This window comes from Mytilus californianus, unplaced genomic scaffold (assembly GCF_021869535.1).
Source record: "Mytilus californianus isolate M0D057914Y unplaced genomic scaffold, xbMytCali1.0.p SCAF_11, whole genome shotgun sequence".
Classification (NCBI taxonomy): Eukaryota; Metazoa; Mollusca; class Bivalvia; order Mytilida; family Mytilidae; genus Mytilus; species Mytilus californianus.
Window position 1 is genome coordinate 844402 of NW_026262593.1, and position 23292 is coordinate 867693.

The 23292-nt window shown below is 34.1% G+C and overlaps 1 protein-coding gene across 1 annotated transcript; it reads right to left on the minus strand.

Annotated features, from left to right (window-relative positions):
• Window positions 1–13614: 13614 nt before the first annotated feature.
• Window positions 13615–23046, minus strand: LOC127719331 (tetratricopeptide repeat protein 36 homolog). Its single transcript, XM_052225390.1, has 5 exons — window positions 22878–23046; window positions 21775–21960; window positions 19080–19181; window positions 16060–17044; window positions 13615–14021 (listed from the first exon to the last, which is right to left on the minus strand). Exons 1-4 carry the CDS (start codon window positions 22996–22998, stop codon window positions 16890–16892), a joined length of 564 nt encoding a protein of 187 aa, XP_052081350.1. The 5' UTR covers window positions 22999–23046; the 3' UTR covers window positions 13615–14021; window positions 16060–16889.
• Window positions 23047–23292: the final 246 nt, after the last annotated feature.

Sequence of the window (23292 nt, forward strand, 5' to 3'; positions counted from 1 at the left end):
ATATACCCTATAAATATACAGGAGATATAAAAAAGAAGATGTGGTATGATTGCCAATGAGACAGCTCTCCACTAGAGACCAAATGACACAGAAATTAAAAACTATAGGTCACCGTACAGCCTTCAACAATGAGCAAAGCCCATTCCGCACAGTCAGCTATAAAAGGCCCTGAATTGACAATGTAAAACAATTCAAACGAGAAAACTAACGGCCTAATTTATGTACAAAAAATGAACGAAAAACAAATATGTAATACATAAACAAACGACAACCACTGAATTACAGGCTCCTGACTTGGGACAGGCACATACATACAGAATGTTATCGGGATCCCAACCCTCCCCCTAACCTGGGACAGTGGTGTAACAGTACAACATAAGAACGAACTATAAAATTCAGTTGAAAGAGGCTTAACTCATCAGATGGATAAAAATATAAATGCTACAATTACAAGTGGACCTGGCCTGGTACTTATACATCCAAACAACAAAAAGACACTAAGTTCAGATCTGAGAGTACTCACAGTTACTGACAGCTAGTTCAAAGCCACTAACAACTAATAAAAAAAAATCATGCATCTAAGACTAGACTAGGATAATTAACTTAATACGAATCCATTTATTTATTGGATACAAAGAGGTGTGACCTGGTATAGATCTTTGTATCCTGCTGACAACAAAGAAGTGTGACCTGGTATAGATCTTTGTATCCTGCTGACAACAAAAGAGGTTTGACCTGGCATAGACCTTTGTATCCTGTTGATAACAAAGAGATGTGACCTGGTATAGATCTTTGTATCCTGTTGACAACAAAGTGGTGTTACCTGGCATAGATCTTTGTATCCAGTTGATAACAAAGAGGTGTTACCTGGTATAGATCTTTGTATCCTGCTGACAACAAAGAAGTGTGACCTGGCATAGATCTTTGTATCCTGCTGACAACAAAGAAGTGTGACCTGGTATAGATCTTTGTATCCTGCTGACAACAAAGAAGTGTGACCTGGTATAGATCTTTGTATCCTGCTGACAACAAAGAGGTGTGACCTGGTATAGATCTTTGTATCCTGCTGACAACAAAGAGGTTTGACCTGGCATAGATCTTTGTATCCTGTTGATAACAAAGAGATGTGACCTGGTATAGATCTTTGTATCCTGTTGATAACAAAGAGGTGTGACCTGGTATAGATCTTTGTATCCTGCTGACAACAAAGAGGTGTGTCTGGTGTGACCTGGTATATATCTTTGTATCTTGTTGACAGCAACTAGGTTTGACCTGGCATAGATCTTGTATCTTGTTGACAACAAAGAGGTGTGACCGGGTACAGATCTTTGTATCCTGCTGACAACAAAGAAGTGTGACCTGGTAAAGATCTTTGTATCCTGCTGACAACAAAGAGATGTGACCTGGAATAATTCTTTGTATCCTGCTGACAACAAAGAGGTGTGACCTGATATAGATCTTTGTATCCTGTTGACAACCAAGAGGTGTGACCTAGTATAGATCTTTGTATCCTGCTGACAACAAAGAAGTGTGACCTGGTATAGATCTTTGTATCCTGCTGACAACAAAGAGATGTGACCTGGAATAATTCTTTGTATCCTGCTGACAACAAAGAGGTGTGACCTGATATAGATCTTTGTATCCTGTTGACAACAAAGAGGTGTGACCTAGTATAGATCTTTGTATCCTGCTGACAACAAAGAGGTGTTACCTGGTATAGATCTTTGTATCCTGCTGACAACAAAGAAGTGTGACCTGGCATAGATCTTTGTATCCTGCTGACAACAAAGAAGTGTGACCTGGTATAGATCTTTGTATCCTGCTGACAACAAAGAAGTGTGACCTGGTATAGATCTTTGTATCCTGCTGACAACAAAGAGGTGTGACCTGGTATAGATCTTTGTATCCTGCTGACAACAAAGAGGTTTGACCTGGCATAGATCTTTGTATCCTGTTGATAACAAAGAGATGTGACCTGGTATACATCTGTGTATCCTGTTGATAACAAGGAGGTGTGACCTGGTGTAGATCTTTGTATCCTGCTGACAACAAAGAGGTGTGTCTGGTGTGACCTGGTATATATCTTTGTATCTTGTTGACAGCAACTAGGTTTGACCTGGCATGGATCTTGTATCTTGTTGACAACAAAGAGGTGTGACCGGGTACAGATCTTTATATCCTGCTGACAACAAAGAAGTGTGACCTGGTATAGATCTTTGTATCCTGCTGACAACAAAGAGGTGTGACCTGGTATAGATCTTTGTATCCTGCTGACAACAAAGAGATGTGACCTGGAATAATTCTTTGTATCCTGCTGACAACAAAGAGGTGTGACCTGATATAGATCTTTGTATCCTGTTGACAACAAAGAGGTGTGACCTAGTATAGATCTTTGTATCCTGTTGACAACAAAGAGGTGTTACCTGGTATAGATCTTTGTATCCTGCTGACAACAAAGAAGTGTGACCTGGCATAGATATTTGTATCTTGTTGACATCAATGAGGTGTGACCTGGCATAGATCTTTGTATCTTGTTGACATCAAAGAGGTGAGACCTGGCATAGATCTTTGTATCTTGTTAACCTCAAAGACTATGTTGACCTCTACATGGTTTCTAAGGAGATTCTGGGTGCCTGTTTCGTTGGCATATACATACTCCCTCCATTCATATTCATACAAGGGCCTCTAAACCTGAGTTTACCTCAGCTGAACAAAGAAGATAAATAACTTCATCTTGTTTCTATTACTTCTTTTGATAGGAACAAATCATGTATAGTAATTTGTTGATGTTAATCTTTTTTTTTTGCTTTTTAGATATTTTTTTTTCTCAGGATCCCATGTGTGGAACGGGTCATTTTAACAAGTTTGTGTCACCTGTATTTAAAACAGATTTCCTTCAACTTTATTCAAACAATTCACACTGATTTCACAGTGAAGTGTGCACCTCTTATTTTGAAGGATATTTTTCTCGATTGTTTTGTTGATGCACATATTTTACCTGTCCAAGTGCAATTATTCCAAAAAAAATTTTAAAGCTCGTTTAAACTTTTTAATGAATTCACATGCATTCAGTTTAAATGCAATTATTCAGATAATTTTTATTTTCAAGGCATATATCTCCATTTTTGAAGATCCATGACAATCCATGTTGAATCAAATTGAGCCGCAGACTCCACTCCTATTGGTGCCTTTCAGTCAGTTTTCCCCAGAATGAGGTCAAGGTCAGATAAATCCTGTCAGACAGACATGTGCACCTTACAATCAGTCCATACACCACATTTACTTGACATATGCTTATAGTTTTTGAAAAAACAGATCAAAACACAAAAACTTAACATTGACCAATGAACCATGAAAATGAGGTCAAGGTCAGATAAAACCTTCCAGACTGACATGTACCCCTTACAATCATTCCATACACCACATATAGTTGACCTACTGCTTATAGTATTTGAGAAACAGACCTTCAAACATGTTTAACCCCACCACATTCTTATGTGCCTGTCTCAAGTCAGAAGCCTGTAGTTCAGTGGTTGTCATTGGTTCATGTCTGTCATATTTGTTTTTTGTACCGGTAAATTGTTTTGTTATGAATTAGGCCGTTATTTTTCACAATTGAATTATTTCATATTTTTCATGTCAGGGCCTTTTATAGCCGATCATAGGGTATGGGTTTTTCTCATTGTTGAAGGCTGTACGGTTGCCTATAATTGTTTACATCCACTTCATTTGAACTTTGGTGGGTAGTTGTCTCATTGGCAATCATACCACATATTATTTTTATACTAATCTCGTAACTTCAACGTTGATCACTGATCCATATAATGAGGTCATGTTCGGGTAAACTCTGTTGCAAGAAACCCATATACCATATATAGTTCTCATATTACTCATAATAAGTGAGAAATTCACATCACTAGAAAACAAGAGGCTGTCAGAGTGACAGCAAACCGGATTTTCCTGCATGAAAATGATATTTGCAAATCTGGACCCCCAAACAGGATCAAGTAAAAAAAATAAATGAATTTTTGTAGGGTTCAGAAATGGAAAGGCCAAAACCAATCTAAGTATCACTTTTCCCTACATATAAAGGTGTACAACTCAACAATGATAAAAGCTAAAATCGTGAAAATCGATTTAGACCTTCATTTTGTCACAGGAAACAACATATCTGAATTTGAAAAGATTTTGTCAAAGCGTTTTCAAGTTATTGCACGGACAACACTCAAAGTATCACTTTTTGCTACTTAAAGATAAACAACTCAACAACGGTAAAAGCTAAAATCATGAAAAAATCATGAAAATGGAACTTGACCTTCATTTAGTCACAGGAAACAACATATCTAAATTTGAAAAGATTTCGTCAAAGAGTTTTCAAGTTATTGCACAGACGACAATCTAAGTATCACTTTTCGCTACTTAAAGGTCTACAACTCAACAACGATAAAAGCTAAAATCGTGAAAATCGAACTAAACCTTCACTTAGTCACAGGAAACAACATATCTAAATTTGAAAAGATTTTGTCAAAGAGTTTTCAAGTTATATCACTTTTCGCTACTTAAACATGTTAAAGGTCTACAACTCAACAACGATAAAAGCTAAAAGGTCTACAACTCAACAAAGATAATATATATGGTTTCGGCGTGGGGATCTTGACCGTTTACAAGTTTTCAAAAAGAAGGGGGGTGGGGGTTACCCAAGTGGATTTCCCTTAATTTCATTTGATTTGTTTTATTGTCCCATTCAAGAAAATATATGGTTTAGGGGTGGGGATCTAGACCATTTACAAGTTTTCAAAAAGAAGGACGGTGGAGGTGACCCCCATGGACTTCCCCTATATTTCATTTGATTTGTTTTATTGTCCCATACAAGAATATATATGGTTTAGGGGTGGGGATCTTGACCGTTTACAAGTTTTCAAAAAGAAAGGGGGTGGGGGTGACTCCCATGGACTTCCCCTATATTTCATTTGATTTATGTTATTGTCCAATTCAAGAATATATATGGTTTAGGGATGGGGATCTCGAAATCTGTCACTCCAATTTTTATTGTGAGATAAGACAAGTCATAAAATAATAACAAGAGATAAATATTTTAAAATTCCACTTTTGGATATTAAAAATGGATTTGATTTGTTTTATTGTAACATACAAGAACATAGATATATGGTTTTAGGGTGGAGATCTTGACCGCTTACAAGTTATCAAAAAGAAGGGGGTGGTAGTTACCCCAATGGACTTCCCCTATATTTCATTTGATTTGTTTTATTGTCCATTAGAGAACGAAAACCAATTTTGGGACATACAGCATACGTACTTACAGACAGACAAGGGTAAAACTTAATGCCCCCTCAACTACAGGCATAAAAGTGTGGCAAACTGATTTGCCAAACTGAAGGACAAACAGACAGAAAGACAGACAGACACACACACAGCCTACCAAAAAAGTTTCAAACAATTTACCAATGATATTTCGCCAATAACTCAAATTTATTTCCATGAACCAGTAACAAAACACCAAAATAATTCTCTAAAATTAGATATGACTTAACCACTCATAAATCTCTAATGATTATCATATGCTAAGATATAACCCAGATCTAATTAATAATTAATAATGTAATAATCTTCAAAATGTCTTATAATATAGCTTATAATCATCACTACTTAGGAAATAGATAATTTTCAAATAAATCTGTCACTCCAATTTTTATTGTGAGATAAGACAAGTCATAAAAAGATAACAAGAGTAAAATATTTAAAAATTCCAGTTTTGGATATTAAAAATGACGATAACTCACAAAGGAGATATACTAATATCTTGAAAATTGAACTAGACCTTCATTAAGTCCCAGGAAACAACATATCTAAATTTGAAAAAAAATTGTTAAAGCGTTTTCATGTTATTCTGCTGACAAGCTGTTTGGCAGCCGCCAGTCTGCCCAGCCGCCTGCCGTATGTCACCATTTTAATAACCGATATTTCCTTTGAAAATCCGGTTAACAATATTTTTTTTTCAAGTAGTTGTTGAACCATGAAAATGAGGTCAATGACAATGGACGACATTTACATACAAGGTAGGAAGCAACCAGGTCTTGTACCTTATGAAATATAAAGCTTTACACAAATAGTTTACACCAATGCCGGAAAGTAATCCCTATGTCTCCCATACTGCAACTTTCATCGGAGGTGAGGCAAAAATAGATTGATCCCTGCTGATTATCAAACCCTCCAAAACCTTTGATATAAATTCCAGAACAATCTGACAAAAAATGAAGTCCTGAGATCAATTGTTAACAATACATTTTTCAATATAAATCCTATTTCAAAGCGACATAATTCCTGTCAAAATAAGTAATCAGAAGTGATTTTCGAACTCATCTCAGATGATGATGATGATGGATGGCTGCTTAACATCCAGCGTCAAATTTGCATAATTAGGACAAGAACATGTAAATGTAATATTAATATTAACTCTGCTTTGTACTAGACTGACACACTGAACCAAATTTTTAATGTGCTAGTTCACAAAGGTAACAGTCTGCAGGAAGACATGTCACCTTACCCGGACACATTATTCTGACTCCAAGCCGACCCGTTTTTGCTCTTACTCCTTAATGCCCCGTGCTTAGCAGAGAAGCAGCAAATACCAATTTTAAAGTCTTTGGTTTGACCTGGCCGGGGTTCAAACCCACAACCTCCCGCACTTGAGGCATACATGAGACCACAGAGGCGGTTAACTCATCTAAGACATAACTGAATTAACGAACTTTTTATGAGTCACTAGTTACATGTTTAATGACAAAAAATGCATACATGACCATTGATTGGGGAGGTTATTTGTAGAACACTATTATTACTTCTCACCAGTTTTAAGGTATAGAGAAGAATTGTCTGATCAAAATGGCCAGAAATGTATATGCTACAATCTAATATTGTTGTGATTTATTAAAATATTTATCCAGCTGGTTAGTATATAAACATAGGAGATAGGGTATGTGGTATGAATGTAGATAAGACAAACTATTTCCACCAAATACCAATCATTTTCTTGTTTGTGTAAATTACTTTGTCATAATTCTTGTCATTTTGGATGCTGTTTCTGTTCTCATTGTCCTACAGTCCTGATAATGGAAGTTTTAGAAAGAGAATCAATGTCATGACATATGTCATAGTGTTGTCCACTATGGTAGGTAAAATACTTCAAATGAAAAAATCTCATACTTTAATGATAAAAACAAATCAAAGCACTGTAAGCGCTGTAGGCAGTTAACCAAAAACCAAGGCAAACATAATTATGAAAACTGTGGCTATGTTGCTTCATTTTTTTTAAGATTTAAAAGAACAAACATTAAACATTCATATATTGTGCATTTATGTTCATTTAATGAATTAATTATTAAGGCAAATAATTCATATTTTATCAAGGTTTTCCAAAGCAATGCATATATCAAGTATATTTTTAATGGTCATGTGTCTGCAGTGGTACAAGTTCGAAATGATTGCAGTTGTTCTAGTTGATAGTTCACGTTGGTATTAGTTGACTGTTAGTAGTTCAAGTTGACTTAGTACGAGCTTGTAATAGTATGCATGGACTTGCTTCCCTGGAAAGAAAACTGAGTTTGTGTTCTACAGTGCAAAAGTTATGAGACACAAATCAGACAAATGTTTACTACTACGGGGATCAAAGGTGAGGTCTGACTGACCTGCCCATAGTAAATGTAAATAACCCCTGCCTTCACCCCAAGTCCATGATGTCTAAGTTTGGAATAAAATGACAGGTGATTATAATAAAGTTGGTCAAACATTCTTGGGCTTGAAAGATATGTTTTCTTTAAAATGAGCCATATTAAAATGAAATTTTTTATAGAACCAGAAATTATTCAAAATATAATTAAGGTAAATTCTTTAAACCTACTCATTTTTTGCATCAATAAAATTTTATAATAAACAAGAAATAATTGTAACAGAATGCTGTTACGAAGTCTCCCAAACAAAGCTCCCATAATTATTCATTCCCATGGTCGCCTGACATTGGGCAAAGTCTAGTACACATTGATTAGGTCTAGTAAAGTGATATGCATATGTGATGCCTATGAGATTGACCTTGTATGTCATTCAAATCTGTTTGAAATGACGAACAGGAATGAATATGGTTTAGGAGTTGGTATCTCAAACTTTTACAAGTTCTTAAAACACACACAAGAGGGGATAGGGTGACCTTAGGGACTACCCCTATATTTCATTTGATTTTTTATGTTGTCCCATACATGAATATATATATGGTTTAGGGGTGGGGATCTCGGCCGTTATCAAGTTTTCAAACAGGAGGGGGTGGGGTGACCCCAGTGACTTCCCCTATATTTCATTTGATTTGTTATATTGCCAAATACATGAGTATATATGGTTTAGGGGTGGGGATCTCATCTGTTTCCAAGTTATCAAACAGGACAATATTTCATTTGATAAGTTCTGCTGTCCCATACATGAATATATATGGTTTAATTTAGAGGTCGGGATCTCGACTGTTTCCAAGTTCTCAAACAGGAGGGGTGGGGTGACTGCAGGGACTCCCCTATATTTCATTTGATTTGTTATATAGTCCCATACATGAATATATATGGTTTCGGGGTGAGGATCTCGACCGTTTCCAAGTTCTCAAACAGGATGGTTTACAGTGACCATAGGAGCTGCCCCTATATTTCATTTGATTTGTTATATTGTCCCATACATGAATATATATGGTTTAGGGTGGGGATCTCAACCGTTTTCAAATTCTCAAACAGGAAGGGGTAGAGTGGCCCCAAGCACTCAACCTATATTTCATATGATTTGTTATATTGTCCCATACATGAATATATATGGTTAAGGGGTGGGGATCTCGACCGTTTCCAAGTTCTCAAACAGGAGGGGTGGGGTGACCCCCAAGGACTCCCCCTATATTTCATTTCATTTGTTATATTGTCACATACATGAATATGTATGGTTTATGGGATCATTATTTTTTTGTATGCTCCAATGAACAAATTATGTCTTTAAGAGAAAGGTATATACCTACATATTACACACAAAATCCTTCCCAATTGAAACTTACTGGTCTTACTGCTAACAAAAGTGTGCATGTTTCTAAGACATATTGAAAAAATATTTTCATAATACAAAGCATGTTACAATAACTTCATATCCACGTTGCAATTAAGAATTTTGCAAACAAATCAATCAAATATGGTTTATTTCAATTTTATTGTATGATATCACTTATTTATTTATTGTGTGTCTTGCTTGTAAATGTATAAGTATATATGTAATTGTTAATGTATAATTGTTATCCTCTTGTAGCACCATACGTGTGCTTAAGTTTAAATAAATTGTCTTGTCTTGTCTTGGGATCTTGACCGTTTCCAAATTCTCAAACAGGAGGGGTGGGGTGACCGCAGGGACTCCCTCTTTATTTCATTTGATTTATTATATTGTCCCATACATGAATATATTTGGTTTAGGGGTGGGGATCTCGACCATTTCAAAGTTCCCAAACAGGAGGGTTGGGGTGACCCCAGGAACTCCCCTGTATTTCATTTGATTAGTTATATTGTCCCATACATGAATATATATGGTTTAGGGGTGGGGATCTCGACTGTTTCCAAGTTCTCAAACAGGAGGGGTGGGGTAACCCTAGGGACTTCCCCCCATATTTCATTTGATTAGTTATATAGTCCCATACATGAATATATATGGTTTAGGAGTGGGGATCTCATCCGTTTCAAAGTTATCAAACAGGAGGGGGTAGAGTGACCCAAAGGATTCCACCTATATATCATATGATTTGCTTACATTCAGGTATCATATAATCTAGTTGCACTATTTGTGAAAACAAAGTAAGAAACTTCCAGCTATTTTAACTGACCCTTCAAAATTGAGAAAAAAATTGCAGTAATATGTTTACACTTTAAAAGCATCTTACATGCATTATCAACATTTATCACTGATAAAGAAGATTTATACTGTCACCAGGAACATATATATTGTTAGATATACTGTTCCCAGCTGTCACATTGTATTGGATTTGGACATTAAAATTTGTCAGAAAGTAATTTTGAGTTTCTGTATCAAATATGTTTTGCTTTTTCTTTCTTTTACAAATATCTTTTGGTTTCCATTTCTAGTGTTTATATTTATTTACCATGCATAGATGTATTTTGTCACCTGCCTGAAATTTTTTTTTGTAGTTGATCTCCAAAACCCGGAATTACCCTTATCCGCTTCCGGAATCGGACCCGATATTGTAATTGTCTACACGGCATCCATTGTTTTTCGATGTTGTTTTTGTCAGTCAGATACGATTTTACTCGAATTTACACATTACTTGTCGGCGATTATCTGTATAAAGCTAGCGGTTGAACAAAATGAACATCGCTGTTATGAATAATAAAGATGAAAATACGTTTTGAGATCGTTTATTTAGAGACTTTGGTAAAAAGGTTTGCAAAGTTATTTTTAATTTCTTTCAAGTGAAAGGTCCGTCGGGCGTAGCTAGTAACCAAGTCGAGAGTCCGATTGCAAAAGTGGAAGGTCGCGGACCTCGGACCACCGCTAATTTGAACCCCTGCCTCCAAATTGAAATGATACGAAAATTTCGTCTTCTAATTTGAAATTGCCGCCAACAGCATGAACAGTTGAACTTATTAATAGACTACTGCCGTAGTTGTACCACGTATTGACGACAAACAATATTCCTACGACTTTTGCCATTTGGGAAATCTTAACTACTTGTCTTTAAAGATTTTCGGCGATTAAATATTTCATACAATTGTTCTTTGACATCTCAGCCAAAAGCACAGGGGATAATAAACTACATAAGGATTCCTAATGTGCTCTACTTCCTATGTGCAACTTCAAAACTTTTGGGTGGTTCGACGATCATTTAAGGTTTTTTCTGGTCATATTTTTGTAATCCAGAATTAAAAGTATGAAAAAACTATTCAATTAGTTATAAATAACATTATATCCAGCTAGATAATAACAATGGCACGTATTCCAGCATTTATTGGGTAGAACAAAAATCTAGGGTGCTCGCATAAGGCAGCTTAACTGCCTAAAAATCCATAACAATGATTATACAAAATATAATATCGACCTTATACTCTTCCAAAATTGTAAGGCAAATCTTCTCTGCTAACATTTGTGTACAGCAAATGATCATTGATGAAAATAAAAGTTCAAATCTCCTTTACATACATATGTAACATTAATTTATCACAAAACACACATTTTACACATGCTATATATTTAACACATACACACACCAAAGTCTTAACAAACAGAATAGTGACACTTTACTATCTTTTAATGTGTTATATAAGTAAATCTGTATCCAATAATTTAACTATTGTTTATTAGGTGTGGAATACATTAATGACACCATTTGATTAGTTTGAGTTATAATACGAACTCATTCATAAGTATTGTAAATATTCTCTTTTATTAAAAAAATAAAATGCTTCGCTGGGCGCAGCTTGATACGACCGCAGAGGTCGAACCCTGAACAGTTGGGGCAAGTATGGACACAACATTCAAGTTTGATACAGCTCTGAATTTGGATTGTGATTAAATATTTGACACAGCATAGGTTCTGACACAGAAAGAATGTGGTCTAAGAACTTCAATTTTTTTAATTTACCTATTATGGTCCAATGTCCAAAATCAAAATACATGGTTAGATTCAGCATATCAAAGAACCCCATATATTCAATTTTTGTTGAAATCAAACAAAGTTTAATTTTGGACCCCAACTTGAACAAACTTGAAAACTGGTCCCATAATCAAAAATCTAAACACATGTTTAGATTCAGCATATCAAAGTACCCCAAGAATTCAATTTTTGTTAAAATCAAACTAAGTTTAAATTTGGACCCTTTGGACCTTAATGTAGACCAATTTAAAAAACGGGACCCAAAATTAAAAATCTAAAAACACGGTTAGATTTGGCATATCAAAGAACCCCAATAATTCAATTTTTAATGAAATCAAACAAAGTTTAATTTTGGACCCTTTTGACCTCAATATGAACCAATTTGATAGCGGGCCCACAAAATAAAAAATCTAAATACATGGTAAGATTCAGCATATCAAAGAACCCCATATATTCAATTTTTGTTGAAATCAAACAAAGTTTAATTTTGGACCCCAATTTGGACCAACTTGAAAACTGGGCCAAAAATCTAAAATCTAAATACATGTTTAGATTCAGCATATCAAAGAACCCCATATATTCAATTTTTGTTGAAATCAAACAAAAGTTTAATTTTGGACCCCAACTTGGACCAACTTGAAAACTGGTCCCATAATCAAAAATCTAAACACATGTTTAGATTCAGCATATCAAAGAACCCCAAAAATTCAATTTTTGTTAAAATCAAACTAAGTTTAATTTTGGACCCTTTGGACCTTAATGTAGACCAATTTAAAAAACAGGACCCAAAATTAAAAATCTAAATACACGGTTAGATTTGGCATATCAAAGAACCCTAATAATTAAATTTTTGATGAAATCAAACAAAGTTTAATTTTGGACCCTTTTGACCTCAATATGAACCAATTTGATAGCGGGCCCACAAATAAAAAATCTAAATACATGGTAAGATTCAGCATATCAAAGAACCCCATATATTCAATTTTTGTTGAAATCAAACAAAGTTTAATTTTGGACCCCAATTTGGACCAACTTGAAAACTGGGCCAAAAATCTAAAATCTAAATACATGTTTAGATTCAGCATATCAAAGAACCCCATATATTCAATTTTTGTTGAAATCAAACAAAGTTTAATTTTGGACCCAACTTGGACCAACTTGAAAACTGGGCCCATAATCAAAAATCTAAACACATGTTTAGATTCAGCATATCAAAGAACCCCAAGAATTCAATTTTTGTTAAAATCAAACTAAGTTTAATTTTGGACCATTTTGACCTTAATGTAGACCAATTTGAAAACGGAACCAAAAATTAAGAATCTAAATACACGGTTAGATTCGGCATATCAAAGAACCCCAATAATTCAATTTTTGATGAAATCAAACAAAGTTAAATTTTGGACCCTTTGGACCTCAATGTGGACCAATTTAAAAACGGGGCCCAAAATCCAAAAACTTAATACACGGTTAGATTCAGCATATTAAAGAACCCCAAGAATTCAAGAATAAAACCCCATTGAAATTGATCAAGAAATAAGCAATTTATACAAAGTATCTTCTTTTGCACAATACTGTGCAATTGAATATTTCTTGCTATTGTGCAATACTGTACAATTGACAATTTCTTGCTATTGCGCAATATTGTGCTATTGGATATTTCTTGCTATTGCGCAATACTGTGCAATTGAAGATTTCTTGCTATTGCGCAATACTGTGCAATTGAAGATTTCTTGCAATTGTGCAATACTGTGCAATTGAAAATTTCTTGCTATTGCACAATACTTATTATATAATAATTTACACATCCTGTTTGGTGTGTATCTCCTACCATATCATTATTATTTGCTTTTAAATATTAATCAGAAATAACCAACTTAAAATGGAAAATTTAAAAAGGAAAAAAAGAAAAAAAAAGAAAAAAAAAAAATTCCCCCCCCCCAAATTTTTTGAACCCCCTTATGATTCATCACCCCCAAACTCAATCCCAGCCTTCCCTTTGTGGTATGGTACCTTGCAGTACAATTTCAGAGAGATCCATACACTTGAACACAAGTTATTGTCTGGAAACTAGAAAAATGTGTTTTTTGGCCCCTTTTTGGCCCCCAATTCCTAAACGTTTTGGGCAATTACCCCCAAACTCAATTCCAGCTTTCCCTTTGTGATATGGAACCTTGTAGTACAATTTCAGAAATATCCAAACACTTACACACAAGTTATTGTCATGAAACTAGAAAAATGCTTGTTTTTTGCCCCTTTTTTGGCCCCTAATTCCTAAAATTTTGAGGCAATTACCCCCAAAATCAATTACAGCCTTCCCTTTGTGATATGGAACCTTGTGGTACAATGTCAGAGAGATCCATACACTTACACACAAGTTATTGTCTGGAAGTTACAAAAATGCTTATTTTTGGCCCTTTTGGGCCCCTAATTCCTTAACTGTTGGTACCATAACCCCCAAAATCAATCCCCACCTTCCTTTCGTGGTATTGAACCTTATGGTAAAATTTCATGGAGATCCATTCACTTAAACTAAAGTTAGAGTGCGAAAACCAATGTGTCTTCGGACGACGCCGGACGACGCCAGACGACGACGACGACGACGACGACGACGACGACGACGACGACGACGACGACGACGACGACGCCAACGTCATACCAATATACGACCAAAAAATTTTCAATTTTTGCGGTCGTATAAAAACTAGGAAAATTACACATAAGCAGTGAAAGATGGCTAAAGAAAGACAGCTAGTGTAGAAACATAATAATAAAATAGTATAGTAAATGTGGAAGCTAAGCATACATATAAAACATCATACCAAAGGCTTATAACAAAATATAGCAAATTAAAATATAAATAAAAAAATAAAATGCTCCGCAGGGCGCAGCTTGATACGACCGCAGAGGTCGAACCCTGAACAGTTGGGGCAAGTATGGACACAACATTCAAGCTTGATACATCTCTGAATTTGGATTGTGATTAAATATTTGACACAGCATAGGTTTCTGACACAGAATGAATGTGGTCTAAGAACTTAAAAATTTTAAATTGGACATTCACCTATTATGGTCCAATATCCAAAATCTAAATACATGGTTAGATTCAGCATATCAAAGAACCCCATATATTCAATTTTTGTTGAAATCAAACAAAGTTTAATTTTGGACCCCGATTTAGACCAACTTGAAAACTGGGCCCATAATCAAAAATCTAAATACATGTTTAGATTCAGCATATCAAAGAACCCTAAGAATTCAATTTTTGTTAAAATCAAACTAAGTTTAATTTTGGACCCTTTGGACCTTAATGTAGACCAATTTGAAAACGGAACCAAAAATTAAGAATCTAAATACACGGTTAGATTCGGCATATCAAAGAACCCCAATAATTCAATTTTTGATGAAATCAAACAGAGTTAAATTTTGGACCCTTTGGACCTCAATGTGGACCAATTTAAAAACGGGGCCCAAAATCCAAAAACTTAATACACGGTTAGATTCAGCATATTAAAGAACCCCAAGAATTCAAGAATAAAACCCCATTGAAATTGATCAAGAAATAAGCAATTTATACGAAGTATCTTCTTTTGCACAATACTGTGCAATTGAATATTTCTTGCTATTGTGCAATACTGTACAATTGACAATTTCTTGCTATTGCACAATATTGTGCTATTGGATATTTCTTGCTATTGCGCAATACTGTGCAATTGAAGATTTCTTGCTATTGCGCAATACTGTGCAATTGAAGATTTCTTGCTATTGTGCAATACTGTGGAATTTAAAATTTCTTGCTATTGCACAATACTTATTATATAATAATTTACACATCCTGTTTGGTGTGTATCTCCTACCATATCATTATTATTTGCTTTTAAATATCAATCAGAAATAACCAACTTAAAATGGAAAATTTTAAAAGGAAAAAAAAAAGGAAAAAAAGAAAAATAAAGAAAGAAAAAAATCCCCCCCCCCCCAAATTTTTTGAACCCCCGTATGATTCATCACCCCCAAACTCAATCCCAGCCTTCCCTTTGTGGTATGGTACCTTGCAGTACAATTTCAGAGAGATCCATACACTTGAACACAAGTTATTGTCTGGAAACTAGAAAAATGCTTATTTTTGGCCCCTTTTTGGCCCCCAATTCCTAAACGTTTTGGGCAATTACCCCCAAACTCAATTCCAGTTTTCCCTTTGTGATATGGAACCTTGTAGTACAATTTCAGAAAGATCCATACACTTACACACAAGTTATTGTCATGAAACTAGAAAAATGCTTGTTTTTTGCCCCTTTTTTGGCCCTAATTCCTAAAATTTTGAGGCAATTACCCCCAAAATCAATTACAGCCTTCCCTTTGTGATATGGAACCTTGCGGTACAATGTCAGAGAGATCCATACACTTACACACAAGTTATTGTCTGGAAGTTACAAAAATGCTTATTTTTGGCCCCTTTTTGGCCCCTAATTCCTTAACTGTTGGTACCATAACCCCCAAAATCAATCCCAACCTTCCTTTCGTGGTATTGAACCTTATGGTAAAATTTCATGGAGATCCATTCACTTAAACTAAAGTTAGATTGCGAAAACCAATGTGTCTTTGGACGACGCCGTCGCCGACGACGACGCCAACGTCATACCAATATACGACCAAAAAATTGTCAATTTTTGCGGTCGTATAATAACAGTTGCATTCTCAGATCACTTTGTAGTACCGGGGTTCAAATTTACTTTAAATAATGAAAGGTTCTGCTTAAGAAAGTCAAAGGTCCTGTATCAGTGTAAAGAAGGGAAGGTCTTTGACTTTTGTAATTCAAAAATGAAAAGTTTCCTCACAGAAAACACAGGTCCAGGACCTCAGACCCACACTAAATTAGATCACTGTAGCATCAACTTTCTTATCATCTACTTTACTAAAACAAATAAAACAAAAATACTTTTTAGAACATCACAACATTATTGAAAAATATATTAATACTGAAAAGGGCTTTATCATTGTTACAAAATTCTAATTCATTAATGGTTTTTTTCTTAAACTTTTGCTTTTCTCTTCTGAAATCTAGAATACATTGGTAATCAAGAAAAAAAATGTATTAAAATAACAAACTGAATATTTTATGGTCATTCAAATAATGAAGTGGTATTTTGATGCAACAAAAACATAATATGACTCTTCCAGGTTTCATTCATTTGTCCTTGACCTACATTTCTCCACATTTGATTTTATGAAAGACTTCTGACAACATCTGATTACACATGGCAGCATATGGATTCATGGCAACCACCTGCTGCTTTGCAAACTGTCCTCCTAAAGAAGCTGCATGTTTAAAATCTTCTAGAGATTCTTCTTCCATGCCTGAATAAAAATCAGTCAAATTAATGGTAATAATTTAACATAAAAATATAATTCTATTCAATGCAACAATTTTTTTTAAAATTACAGTATTTTATTTATATCATTTTTCAGATGTGTTGATGTATTGCAAATCAATTTTTATCCCTATGTTCTATATTTTGTCTTGGTGATCACATTGGTTGGTAGGTGGGAGCATTAGACATATTTCAACAACATACCCCCAGTTGTTTCAGAGTAGAAAATGTTTGTAAAAGTTAACGCAATAATGACAACATGTGCTCTTAGGGCCAAGTGTGCTTAAAAGAGGGGGCTAAATAGTTGAATGCAGTAACAATTAGTTTTTATACAATCACAATTTTTTACGGTCATCCAAAGACATTTGGTTTCCAGACAATAACTTGAGAATAAGTGTATGAATCTCTATGAAATTATACAATTAACAGTTATTGACCCGTCGACCGGAAAACATAGATCGTTTACAAAACTCTTTAGCTATTAGGAAGTATCGAATGTATGCATAAATTTTCGCGGAATTTCTTTTTGTGATTTTCCTTCATCCGCCAAAATAAGCGGAAAAATAAACACCCCACGAAAATTACCCGCTATACAGTACTATCTTATGATCATAAACAAGCTTCTGTCCAAGTTTGGTAGAAATCCAGGATAGTTTGAGAAAGTTATTAAAATTTTTAAAACTTTAACCACAGAGTGAATGTAATGTTTCCTGGCAGAAAAACTAAGTCCATTTATAAGTAAAAGATGGAAAAACAGGATTTTTTTTTTTACAAAATTTACTTCTGGATACTATCTTATGATCATAAACAAGCTTCTGTCCAAGTTTGGTAGAAATCCAGGATAGTTTAAGAAAGTTATTAAAATTTCAAAAACTTTAACCACAGAGTGAATATTTGTGGACGCCGACGACGACGACAACGACGCAGATGGAATGTAGGATCGCTATGTCTCGCTTTTTCGACAAAAGTCGAAGGCTCGACAAAATTGAAAAATTTAGCAATTTTTCCATTTGTAAAGGGGCAAAACTCTAGAACAGTAAAAGTGACGCCCCCAAAATTCAAACTTGATCTGTGTATTGTGTTAATAAGCATTATGTATAAGTTTCATAACATTTGGATGAGGCAAACTTAAGTTAGAGAACGGAAATGAAAAATTTTGCAATTTTTCCATTTATAGAGGGGCAAAACTCTAGAACGGTTAAAGTGACGCCACCAAAATTCAAATTTGATCTGTGTTTTGTGGTAATAAACATTGTGTATAAGTTTGATAATATTTGGTTGAGGCAAACTTAAGTTAGAGAACGTAAACCAATTTTGGGACGTACGTACGTACGGACGGACAAGGGTAAAACTTAATGCCCCCTCCGCTTTGGCGAGGGCATAAAAAAAATATTTTTTTGAGTTCTTTGATATGCTGAATCTAACTGTGTATTTAGATTTATGATTTTGGAACCTGTTTTCAAATTGGTCCACATCAAAGTCCAAAGGGTCCAAAATTAACTTAGTTTGATTTAACAAAAATTGAATTCAAGGAGTTCTTTGATATGCTGAATCTAAACATTAATTTATATTTTTGATTTTAACCCATTTTCAAGTTGGTCCGATAAGCTGAATCTAACCGTGTATTTAGATTTTGGATTTTGGGCCCTGTTATCAAATTGGTCCACATTGAGGCCCAAAGGGTCCAAAATTAAACTTGTTTGATTTCCTCAAAAATTGAATTCTAGGGGTTCTTTTATATGCTGATTCTAATGTATTTAGATTTGGGATATTGGACCATAAAAGGTAAATGTTCAATTTCAAATTCTTAAGTTCTTAGACCACATTCATTCTGTGTCAGAAACTATGCTATATAAAATATTTAATCACAATCCAAATTGAGAGCTGTATTGCACAATCTATAGAAATTGTAAGAAGAGTCATAGTTAAGAATAGATACAGCATTTTTTTAAGACTTTGTATTAATGAGGAATAATATTTTGGAAATTTTTATTAATTTTCATTACCCAGTTTTAATTTACCTTCTAGTTTGTAGATTAATCCTCTCTGTGTATAGGCCTGACAAGCTACTTGACCATGTCCATTACTTAAATCAATAGCTTTATTCAAATCATCTATGGCACCTGAAACCAGTTCAAATTCATATTTGTTTTAGAGAATACAAAAACACTTTTTGTTTTTATTTTATTTTTAGAATGCTAGTGAGATGAAAAAGTTTCACCATTCTATTAAATATGAAAACTAAACCTGAAATGTTCATGCTTTCCTGGGAATCTGCACATATTGTTTGAATTAATGTTTATATAAGAATTTCAACACAAATTCTTGCTGCTGATAAGCATCAAACATAAATCAAAGTGATGGAAATCACTCATGGAAAGATTGGAAGAGTAGTTTGAAAAATTTCAAATTACATTAAGGTGGTACCAAACACTTTGACTAAAATTAATTTGGCTTGTTTAATTTTCATAACATTTTGACAAAATATTTACTTTGACCCTTTCAATGACAAAAATACAAAAAATTCAAAAACTTGAACAACACACTTTATCGGAAAAATTTCATTGGATATATAGCAGTTTGACAAACACTAATTTTGATCATTGAGAAGCTTAATACTTCCTTAACAATAGAACGTGATTAAAATGTTGAGCTGATTTTTACAGAGTTATCTCCCTGTAGTGTTATGTACCACCTTAAATTATGGTGTGGACAAAAAAAGAACATTAATATAGCACTATTTGCATTAACTACAGGTCTTTAATAGAAGAATAAGCACTTTTTCAGTAGATAAAATGAGCTAAATATGAATCAATGAGAGTGGGTGAACAATTTCGTTAAAATTGTTATTATCTTAACCAAATGATATATGTTCCCTGTTACATGTTTCACCTTTTACATTTTATCTTTAGAAACTGAAGAAATTGACAAATAAAGATTCTTCTAATAAAGATTATCAATTATCCTTGTAGGACATGGGACCAACAGATAGACTTGAAACTAAGATCTTCATTGTTTCAAAAAATTAATAGAAAAAGGTTGTTTTGGAGGCATTTTGTAAGTTGAAACATAGGTATACTATTTTTCTCCTCTAAGAATTGCTTATTGATTTTGAACACAAACAAATTAAACAAAAATTGTTTTATTGTAAAATGGATTCATTCTTCATTGTAAAAATATACTTCCTGTATTCAAATGACTAATATTGTTCAAAGAAATTTGATGGGGATTAAACTAAAAAAAATATTGGTTTGCCAATCACTGATAAGTAGAACCTAAATTATTGATTCATTACAGATGATTATTGCACAAATTTATCCAATAAAATAAAGACCTTACTTGAATATCTTTTTTTATATTTAGATTTAATATTTTGTCTTTTTTTGAAAAAAAAAATCTTGTTAATCCTTAATCTTCTATCTTTCAGGCATAATTTATAGAATTATTTTATGTAGTGTAGATCAAAAGTTATAGACAATGAATAAATATATCATTCTTATGATCTATCAAACATCAAATTATACATTTGTCATTTTTTGTGTATTCAATAATGAGGTCAAGTATTTGTGTATTGAGATATATAATTATGAAGAATCTGCTTAATTATGTAAGACTGAGGTTGATTAGTAATTTGGTCAATATGATTGGCATTTAAGAAGGTGGGACATTCTAATTAGGCTCCACCTTGTTTCTGATTGTTTGGTGATCATCATGTGATCATGGCAGTTGTCAATCATACTGGTATTGTATCATTACTCTCACCTAATTAAATGACAAAACTAGCCTGCAATTTGACAAAACTAAAGACACACATACTTGAATGAACTGCTCCAAAGATATAACCAAAATTTTTCACAGTACACCTGTACATATGTACATATAGGCATGATAATTACAGGGAACTATATTTCAGTGTCTATAATTTTGTAGATTTAGTAGCTAACCTGTGCTACTTCCTGTTTGGGAGGCAGGTGCCTTAAGAAAGGAATGAAAAGAAAGGAACTATATCATTTACTCATATTAAGACTTTACCTGTAATTTTTGTATTTTTGTAGGCTTTATTTAAGTTGTAACAAATTATACTGTGCATTTTAACAACTGGTATTCTGATCATTTCCTTTGCAATATTATTAATCTTCTTTTAATCAGATACACAATGTATACTTTAGTAATGTTAATACTGATGAAACATAATTATTCATTTTGACAACAACCTTAGATACTTCCAGTTTAACGATCTGAAATCTGTTTTCGTTATCCAGCTGCATTCTTTGGTATCTAGTGACTAGAACTGATTGTTTCACTCTATACTTGTACTTATCTTGATGTATGAGGACCTAGTCTTGGGCAAGTTGGGAGTTCTTCTGAACTAACTGTAAACATAATTTAAACAACAAACATTCCCATAATTCATTTTAGTCAGAAGGCCTGTGCTCTACAAAATCTAATCAAATATCATCTGAGGTTAGGGCTGGACATTAAGCAACCAACAGTCAATCTGAGGTTAGGGGACTTAGAGGTCTGGTTTTATTCTACATGTTCTACATGCAATGAATATCTCCTTTTTGTTCTGAGGATCTATATTAGATAGATGCTTTATTCCTATTACTGCATTAATATTCCTTTCATGGCAGTAGGTTTTTTTTAGTGGTCAAGGGCTAGGCTTTATGTCTCTCAACTTAGCGATTTCATTCAATTTGTATAACCCATACATACCCTCAATATCTCCTTTAAGTCTAAGGGCCTGTGCCCTATTATTATATCCAGATGCCCTCCTAGGTAATACATTGATGGCCTTAGAGAAGAGGTCCAGTGACTTATGTAGGTCCCCAGATTCAGCTGCCTTAACTCCATCTGCTTCAAGAATCTTTACTTGTTTTATTTCATCAGTTTCAACTTCCTCTGTAAAATATATCAGTAAAGACATTAAACATATGTACAAATATTCACCTTTAAAAGTTAGAACTCAAGACTCAAATCATAAATGTAGAAATATTCACCGATAATCATGATAATGATGTTGTATGACAATGTATGACTGTTTAAGGTCAGTACATAAACATTTAGGATGATATGAATATATACAGCTGTTCGGTGTGAGCCAATGCTCCGTGTTGAAGGCCGTACCTTGACCTATAATGGTTTACTTTTATAAATTGTTACTTGGATGGAGAGTTGTCTCATTGGCACTCATACCACATCTTCCTATATCTATTGTACCCTATTTTTTACTACACTGACACACTAACATGACTAAGCCAGTTTTTAACATGTTAAAACATCCTAGTCCACACAATTAACAGTGAATAGGTAGACATGTCATCCCACGAGGACACGTTAGTCTGACTTTGAGCCCCTTTTTTGCTTTTATCCCTAAATGCCAAATTTTAAGTCTTAGTTTGACCCAGTCATGCTACAAACCCACAAGCCCCAACACTTTAGGCAAATTTACTGAGGATAGAAAATTTAGCAAAAGGCAAATGATTAATAAATTCTAATAGGAAGCCATATCACCTTTTTAATTGTGCACACTATTGTAATCATGGTAATCATGGTAATAGAGTGAAAGTAAATTTCCTACAATTAAAAAAAATAGATAAATATAAACACAATAACAATTTTAACTAACCCAGTTAAACACGGACAGCGACTAGAAGGTTTAAGAACACATAGATTTGACTTGTTATTGAGTTATCCTTTTGAATTGGGATTTTGGTCATTTTTTTTAAGTTATCAATATCATGGTTATCACGCAAAATTAAAATTTTTAATTTTATGCATCTTGTCTGGAGGGCTTAAATTTTATTATCATACCACACCTTCAGTAGATGGTGTGTCTTTATTGTCTTCAACTACATCACCGTACGGTAAGTTTGGATTAAACAATCTGTCCAAAACTTCTTTATCATGTTCAGAAATTCCCGTATTTTCAAACGACATTTCAAGATCGTTACAAGGGAAATATAAGTAAGGGGAAAGGGACGTCAGATTCCTTGCCTTCTTCTCTTACGTGTAGTGGATTCCTCCGTTATCGGAGCACCCGTATCACACGGTTCGCCCGACAACTGGTAGAGTAATCTGCATTTTATTTCCTTAGGGATGGAGGGTGGTAGGCTTTTTTATGTTTGATTCTTTATATCTAGGAGGATGTTTCAGAAGGTTCTGAAGTGCATCTCTTTTTCTTCTCCTCTTCTTCTTCTTCTTCTTCTGTTATCTTTTCAATTTTATTTTTCA

Excerpts from the sequence above, each read along its gene's own strand:
- LOC127719331 (XM_052225390.1), bottom strand. The coding sequence starts at position 22,998 with ATGTCGTTTGAAAATACGGGAATTTCTGAACATGATAAAGAAGTTTTG. Across the intron at positions 21,961-22,877 it reads AGACACACCATCTACTGAAG|AGGAAGTTGAAACTGATGAA; the intron begins GTGTGGTATGAT and ends TATATTTTACAG. Across the intron at positions 19,182-21,774 it reads ACTTAAAGGAGATATTGAGG|GTGCCATAGATGATTTGAAT; the intron begins GTATGTATGGGT and ends AACTGGTTTCAG.